Raw genomic sequence first — 8798 nt, forward strand, 5'->3', positions numbered from 1 at the left:
AGACAGAAAAGGGACAGAGAATCAAGTAGCAGATCACCTGTCCCGAATAGAGCCAGTGGAAGGGGCGTCCCTCCCTCTCACTGAGATCTCTGAAACCTTTCCGGATGTGCAACTGTTTGCCATCTAGGAAGTGCCGTGGTTTGCAGACATTGCAAACTACAAGGCAGTGAGATTCATACCCAAAGAGTACAGTAGACAGCAATCAAAAAAGCTGATCACAGATGCAAAGTATTATCTTTGGGATGAACCGTATCTCTTTAAGAGATGTGCAGATGGAGTAATCCGTAGATGTGTGCCTAAAGAAGAAGCACAAAAGATCCTTTGGCATTGCCATGGATCACAGTATGGAGGACATTTTGGAAGTGAGCGAACAGCCACAAGAGTCCTCCAAAGTGGCTTCTACTGGCCTACTCTCTATAAAGACTCCCGAGCGTTTGTGCTTAATTGTGACAGTTGCCAAAGATCCGGCAATCTACCTCACAGTTATGCCATGCCTCAACAAGGGATCTTGGAGATTGAGTTGTTTGATGTATGGGGCATTGACTTCATGGGACCTTTCCCACCATCATACTCAAACACTTATATTCTGGTGGCAGTGGATTATGTATCCAAATGGGTGGAGGCTATTGCAACACCCACTAATGACACTAAAACAGTGTTAAAATTCCTCCAGAAACACATCTTCAGCAGATTTGGTATCCCTAGAGTATTAATCAGTGATGGGGGCACTCATTTCTGCAATAAACAGCTTTACTCTGCTCTGGTACGTTATGGGGTCAGCTACAGGGTAGCTACTCCATATCACCCACAAACTAATGGGCAAGCTGAAGTCTCAAATAGAGAACTCAAAAGAATCCTGGAACGGACTGTAATTAACCGTAGAAGGGATTGGGCAAGAAGCTTGGATGATGCTCTGTGGGCATACAGAACAGCATTCAAGACCCCTATAGGGACCTCTCCATACCAGCTTGTGTATGGAAAGGCATGTCACTTGCCAGTGGAACTGGAACACAAGGCCTACTGGGCAACCAGATTCCTGAACCTTGATGCCAAGTTAGCTGGAGAAAAACGATTGCTCCAGTTAAATGAGCTAGAGGAATTTAGACTCAATGCTTTCGAGAATGCAAAAATTTACAAGGAGAAAGCGAAAAGATGGCATGATAAGAAATTGTCATCCAGAGTCTTTGAGCCAGGACAGAAAGTTCTGCTATTTAATTCAAGGCTCAAATTATTCCCCGGGAAATTAAAATCCCGGTGGAGAGGTCCATATGTAATTACAAGTGTATCACCATATGGATACATAGAGCTTCAGGATAATGACTCTAACAAAAAGTTCATTGTTAATGGACAGAGAGTTAAACATTATCTTGAAGGCAATTTTGAGCAAGAATGCTCAAAACTGAGACTTGATTAAAAGCTCAGTAATAGTCCAGCTAATGACATTAAAGAAGCGCTTGTTGGGAGGCAACCCAGCCATTCACAAAATTTAATTTTATTTGTTTTTTCTAATTGATTAAGTTTTACAGGTAGATGCCAGAGTATCTTCAAAAGGTGAAATAGCAATTGATTGAAGTCACAGAGTTACAGGGAAGTTTGGAAGCTCACTGGCGTGAAAAAGCCAGTAAGAAACATTTTGAGCGTTGAACGCCCAAAAGAAGCACCCACTGGGCGTTCAACGCCAGTAAGGGTAGCCATTTGGGCGTTAAACGCCAGAAAGGAGCATCTTCTGGGCGTTGAACGCCAGAAAGAAGCACCTTCTGGGCGTCTAACGCCAGACTGTTAGCATCCTGGGCGTTCAGAAAAACGCCCAGTGACAAAGGACTTCCTGGCGTTCAACGCCAGAAAGAAGCATCAGCTGGGCGTTGAACGCCCAGGAGAAGCAGCAATTGGGCGTTAAACGCCCAAAACATGCATCGTTTGAGCGTTTAACGCCAGGATGGTGGGGAGGAGGTAAAATTCGTTTTTCTTTATAATTTTTCTAAATTTTTATGTTTCAATTCATGATTTCTTACATAAACATGTTTCAAAATGTCATCCTTCAATTCCAAAATTTTTAATCCTAATTTCTACAAATACTAATTTCTAAAATCCCTTTTTCAAAAATATCAAATATATCTTAATTCATAAACCCAAATCTTTTTTCAAATCTTTTTCAACTCATCATATCTTTTGGATTTCGAAATTGCCTCTCCCTCTATTTCCTTTCTTTTGCTTGAGGACAAGCAAACCTCTAAGTTTGGTGTGAGTTGCCATGATCACTGAGCTAAAACTCATCAAGATCATGGCACCTAAGGGAACAAGAAGAGCAAGGATGTGAACTGAAGGAACTAAAGCGTCAGAAGTTATTCCTTGAAGGACCAAGCACCCCACAGACTAGAGGAACATCCACTTCCCAAAATACAGGTTGTTAAGTTCTAATTCTAGCTTTAACTCTGTGATAGTATTATTATAGGATTTTACCTTAGAAGTTATATAGGAGTAGTAGTAATTAGCATATCTATTTTGACTTTATTTCCAATTAAGTTATAACTTATTTTTCTCATCATCATCAAACATGAATAAAATAGTAGATTTGTAGAATAAAGAGGCAATTTAATTTTTTCGAGTTCTTAATAAGGAAAATTCTAATTATTTATATGTGGTGGCAATACTTTTTGTCTTCTGAATGAATGCTTGAACAGTGCATATTTTTGATATTGAATTTTATGAATGTTAAATTTGTTGGCTCCTGAAAGAATGATGAACAAGAGAAATGTTATTGATGATCTGAAAAATCATGAAATTGATTCTTGAAGCAAGAAAAAGCAAAAAAAAAAAATTTAAATATATATATATATATTTGGATCAAAAGGAATAAAAGCCAAACAGCCCTTAAAACCAAAAGGCAAGGGTGAAAAGGATCCAAGGCTTTGAGCATTAATGGATAGGAGGGCCCAAGGAAATAAATCCAGGCCTAAGCGGCTAAATCAAGCTGTCCCTAACCATGTGCTTGTGGCATGCAGGTCCAAGTGAAGAGCTTGAGACTGAGTGGTTAAAGTCGTGATCCAAAGCAAAAGAGTGTGCTTAAGAACTCTGGACACCTCTAATTGGGGACTCTAGCAAAGCTGAGTCACAATCTGAAAAAGGATCACCCAATTATGTGTCTATGGCATTTATGTATCCGGTGGTAATACTGGAAAACAAAGTGCTTAGGGCCACGGCCAAGACTCATAAAGTAGCTGTGTTCAAGAATCAACATACTAAACTAGGAGAATCAATAATACTATCTGAATTCTGAGTTCCTATGGATGCTAACCATTCTGAATTTCAAAGGATAAAGTGAGATGCCAAAACTGTTCAGAAGCAAAAAGCTACTAGTCCCGCTCATCTAATTAGAATCTGAGCTTCACTTGAAACTCTGAGATATTATTGTTTCTTAATTTCTTTTTATCCTCTTTTATTCATCTAGTTGCTTGAGGACAAGCAACAGTTTAAGTTTGGTGTTGTGATGAGCGGATATTTTATACGCTTTTTGGGGGTAATTTCATGTAGATTTTAGTATGTTTTAATTAGTTTTTAGTAGAATATTATTAGTTTTAGGCAAAAATCATATTTCTGGACTTTACTATGAGTGTGTGTATTTTTCTGTGATTTCAGGTATTTTCTGGCTGAAATTGAGGAAGCTGAGCAAAAATCTGACTTAGGCTGAAAAAGGACTGCTGATGCTGTTGGATCCTGACCTCCCTGCACTCGAAATGGATTTTCTGGAGCTACAGGAGTCCAATTGGCGCGCTCTCAACGGCGTTGGAAAGTAGACATCCAGGGCTTTCCAGCAATATATAATAGTCCATACTTTGCGCAAGAATAGACGACGTAACTTGGCATTGAACGCCAAGTTCATGCTGCTGTCTGGAGTTAAACGCCAGAAAAACGTCATGATCCGGAGTTGAACGCCCAAAACACGTCATAACCTGGAGTTTAACGCCAAGAAAGGCCTCTACTCGTGGATAGCTTTAATCTCAGCCCCAGCACACACCAAGTGGGCCTCAGAAGTGGATTTCTGCACCAATTATCTTAGTTTATTCATTTTCTGTAAACCTAGGTTACTAGTTCACTATTTAAACAACTTTTACAGACATTTCTTGTACCTTATGACATTTTCAGATCTGAATTACATACTTTTGATGGCATGAGTCTCTAAACTCCATTGTTGGGGGTGAGGAGCTCTGCAGCGTCTCGATGATTTAATACAATTCCTTTGTTTTCCATTCAAACACGCTTGTTCTTATCTAAGATGTTTATTCGCGCTTAATTGTGAAGAAGGTGATGATCCGTGACACTCATCACCTTCCTCAATCCATGAACGTGTGTCTGACAACCACCTCCGTTCTACATCAGATTGAATGAATATCTCTTAAATTCCTTAATCAGAATCTTCGTGGTATAAGCCGGATTGATGGCAGCATTCATGAGAATCCGGAAAGTCTAAACCTTGTCTGTGGTATTCCGAGTAGGATTCTGGGATTGAATGACTGTGACGTGCTTCAAACTCCTGAGGGCTGGGCGTTAGTGACAGACGCAAAAGAATCAATGGATTCTATTCCAACCTGATTGAGAACCGACAGATGATTAGCCGTGCTGTGACAGAGCATAGGAACGTTTTCACTGAGAGGATGGGAAGTAGCCATTGACAACGGTGACACCCTACATAGAGCTTGCCATGGAAGGACCTTGCGTGTGTTGAAGGATTTCAAGGAAGAGTTGAAGTTCAGAGGACAAAGCATCTCCAAAACTCCAACATATTCCCCAGTACTGCAAAACAAGTAACTCTATTGTTCTCGTTTATCTTTCCAATCAAATCTAATAATTCCAACTTACAATTTTAAACACTTTGACTTCTTACAATTAAATCCAAATAACCTTGTTGACATCCTAACTAAGATTAATAAAATAAATATTGATTGCTTCAAGCCAATAATCTCCGTGGGATCGACCCTTACTCACGTAAGGTATTACTTGGACGACCTAGTGCACTTGCTGGTTAGTTGTGCGAATCACAAATTCGTGCACCACTTGCCCTTTAACTTCAAATTATACATCACATACACTAAATCATTCATTTTCTTTTGATGCAACCGATTTCTTCTCTTTGTATGAACCTACAAACATATAGTGCCAATAGTTAATAAAAATACAAAAATTAAAATTAAAATAAATAATGAATAGTTCTAAGGAAGTAAGGAATAAGGAATTACCATTTCAAATGCGCTCCAATTACGCTCACAACCAGATGAACTACAAGTTAAGCTTAGAACTCGGATAGCAAACTTCTTTAGTTCTGGACAACTATCTCCATAGAAGTCCCACCACTCAGCAGGTAGCATGGTCTTCCTACTACTCTTTGCAGTTTCATTACCAAAGAGGCCTCTAGCATAATGAAAGTCAGGAAGCTGTAGACCAACCTTTTTCCTTTCTTCCTGGTTAGGAACCAGTTTTTTCAAACAACTATATAGACCAATCTTAATGTCAGCATCATCAACCATGAAATTTGGTTCATAGTGATAATGAGGATTAAGATAATACGCAGCTGCATGCAATGGTCTAGGCAATTGACTTTCCCACCTTCCATCAATAATTTCCCATATAGGTTCATAACTAAAAATAACAATGCAAATGAATAAAAATAAGAAAATTAAATAAATAACTGAATATAAGAAGAAAACATGGTAACATGATACATTGATAATCAAATATTAAAGCTTTCAATTAGTCAAGACTCAAGATTACCTCTTTTTAACACAACCGAAGTTAGTCTTGATTGTTTCTTTGGCGTTTCTCATGCCTTCAAAGATGAAACCCATGGCTGGTTTTTCATCTGAATCAACCAAGCGAAGGACTGTAATGAGAGGAGCAACAGCCTTGAGGCATATGACAATATTCTTCCATAGCCTACTATCCAAGGCCATGTTTTGGACTCTTATTCCTTCAGGCGTTGATGCAACCTTAGTTGTCTTCCAATCAGCAGAAGTAAACATAGTCATCAACGGTCCTTTATTATCATGAAGATAAGTGAGAGTCAAATAGGCAGTCGCGAATCTTGTGGCACCTGGCCGAACCAAGTACTTTCCCTTTGTAAAATTCCTCAACATGCTAATGAGCATACTCCGGGAGTAGATAAAAGTGGTGATTTTTCTTCCCTTTTTTATGGTTGTTTCATGCACCTTTAGCTTCTTTTCAAAATCCTCCAATATTAAATCTATGCAGTGTGCAGCACATGGTGTCCAATACAAACTTTTTCTAGTCTCCATCATTCTTTCTCCAGCAGCCTTATAATTAGCAGCATTATCTGTAACAATTTGGACTACATTCTCTTCACCAACAAATTCTATGGCATCTTCTAGCATTTTGACAACTTTCCCGTTGTTTTCGAGATGTCAGAAGTGTCCAATGAATAAAGAAAAACTGTTCCTTTAGGGCTGTTCACCAAGAAATTATAAATACTACGCCTTTTTTTATCAGTCCATCCATTTGACATGATTGAACAACCAGTTCTCTTCCACTCTGCTTTAAATTCAGTAAGCATTTCATCAACATTGTTCACTGCTTTCTTTAATTGGGTTTTTCTTAACTCATGGTAAGAAGGGGGTTTGTAGCCAATTCCATATCTCCCAACCATCTCACAAAACTTTAAAAATTCGGGATTCTTAATAACATTGAAAGGAATAGCACTTGTATAGAAAAATATGGCACATTGTTGATCACATTGTTCCTTTAGATCCTTCTTCATCATTTGATTTATTGTTGATTGAACTTGAGCCCCTTTTCCTTTTGTGACAAAGTTGCGAATATCTTTCCCCTTTTGTTGAGAATTGTCCTTCTCCTTTTCTGTTTGTTCAGGATAATCCTCATCATCACCGAATCTTCTCTTCTTCAATGATGCTTCTTTAGCCTCCACACAGACTTTCAACATCACAACCTTCACTTCTTCAGGTACTGAAGCACAAGGCTCTGAATCCTCTTTAGTATCGGCAAGATGATGCTTGAATCTATAAATCCCTCCGCTTATAGTCTTTGAGCAATAATTACACTTCACTTTTTTACCATTGCCTTGAACATCAATCCCATGTTTCCATCCTATATCACTTCTATTTCCAGTTGCATGTTTCCTCCTAGAAATAGCAGGTGTAGGTCTAGGAATACTAGGAAGCGAAGACCCTGTCCCTGAACCAACATTCTCAGACATTTTGTATTTTTATCCCTAAAAATCAACAACCCAAACAACAAATTTAGATTCAGATTATCCACTAACTAAATTCATATTCAGATTATCCACCAACTAAATTCATAACTAACACTAGTTTCAGCTACACTTACAACAATAATGTTCAAAAGATGAAAAATTTTCAGCATCATAATTCATAAGACTTAATCAATAATCATCACTCCAAATGCAGTACAACAAGCAATACTTTTGTGATTCAGAATAATATACCACCCAGTTAACCCAAAAGTCCATTCTCATTGTCATATGAACCCCCTTTGAGGTCATCAATATGATCAAGCACAAACAAATTAAAACAATGGCAACCAGTCAACCACCAATACTCCAATACTCACTTTATCACACAACAGATACATTTTCATTTAAACTAACAATTCAAACTTCAGACTTTCAATTAAACTAACACAGTAAGTCAGTAACACTAACTAACAATTCAGACTTCAGAGTTTCAGTCAGATATTTTAGAGTTTCAATTCAGACTTCAGAGTTTCAATTAAGATATTTTAGAGTTTCAATTCAGACTTCAGAGTTTCAATTCAGACTTCAGAATTTCAGTAAACTAAACATAACTACATAACAGAAGCAGAAAACAAAAGAAAAAAATATATAACAGAAGCACTATCCACACATTTTAACCATGATTGAAGCATGAAGCATGAAGTACAGATTATAGAAGCAGGAAAGCAGCATCAGTTTTTTTCACACATTAAATTTTTTTTTCAACAGATCAAACGCAGATCAGGGCCTTAATAAATTTTTAGAATTGAATAATTACAACCAAAATTGTTAGCATTTGAATTAGTTTAACAAAATTACCTTGGAGATGGGCAGACTTTATCACTTGAAGCAGATCGGCAGTGCTTCAGTGAAGAAAAACAGAACAAGGCCGACGAGGGCAGAACAGGGGAGGGGAGGCAAACGGCGTGGTGGTGGGCTCTGGCGCTGTGCGACTCTGCGTGGTGGTGGCCTGGTGGGCTCTACGAGACTGCGACTCTGCGTGGTGGTCCTTCACTGGGCTCTGCGATGCTGCGTGGGTGAGCGGTGGGGGATGAGGGATGAGGCGGGGGGAGGTGAGAAGGCGAGGGATCCATCTAGACTCTGGCGTCTGGCCTCTGCGTGGAGGCGCAGACAACGTTGCCGTTAGATGGTGGAGGGAGTAAGGAGTGAGGCTGGCCGTGAGGATTTGGTGGAGGGAGTCACTAGGGTTTCGAACTTCACTTCTTCATTAGTGGGTGTGGGTTTAAGTTACCGGGTTTGGGTTAGCCACTTAGCTGTAGGGTTTTTTTTTTTCTGGGCCAAAACGACGCCGTTTTGGCGAAAATGGGCAACGAAATTAAATTCGCTGACTCGCTAGCAAACTCGCGAGTTTGCACGATTTTATCCGAGTCTAGTCGAGTCAACCCGAGTCTACCCAGAAACGAGTTTATGTCTGAGTCAACTCGATTCCACTACCTAAACTCGTACGAGTTTACGAGTTAATTCGCGAGTTTGACAACCATGGATGACATATTTTCAAACTATAATAAATGGAGTCATC

At 39.1% G+C, this 8798-nt stretch overlaps 1 protein-coding gene across 1 annotated transcript; it reads right to left on the reverse strand.

The window, feature by feature from the left end:
* Positions 1 to 5033: 5033 nt before the first annotated feature.
* On the reverse strand, positions 5034 to 7222 carry LOC130957011 (uncharacterized). Its single transcript, XM_057883919.1, has 4 exons — positions 6484 to 7222; positions 5767 to 6391; positions 5235 to 5634; positions 5034 to 5138 (listed from the first exon to the last, which is right to left on the reverse strand). The coding sequence occupies exons 1-4, from the start codon at positions 7220 to 7222 to the stop codon at positions 5034 to 5036; spliced, it is 1869 nt and encodes a 622-aa protein (XP_057739902.1).
* Positions 7223 to 8798: the final 1576 nt, after the last annotated feature.

The sequence above is a fragment of the Arachis stenosperma genome, chromosome 10 (assembly GCF_014773155.1).
Source record: "Arachis stenosperma cultivar V10309 chromosome 10, arast.V10309.gnm1.PFL2, whole genome shotgun sequence".
In the NCBI taxonomy this organism is placed as follows: Eukaryota; Viridiplantae; Streptophyta; class Magnoliopsida; order Fabales; family Fabaceae; genus Arachis; species Arachis stenosperma.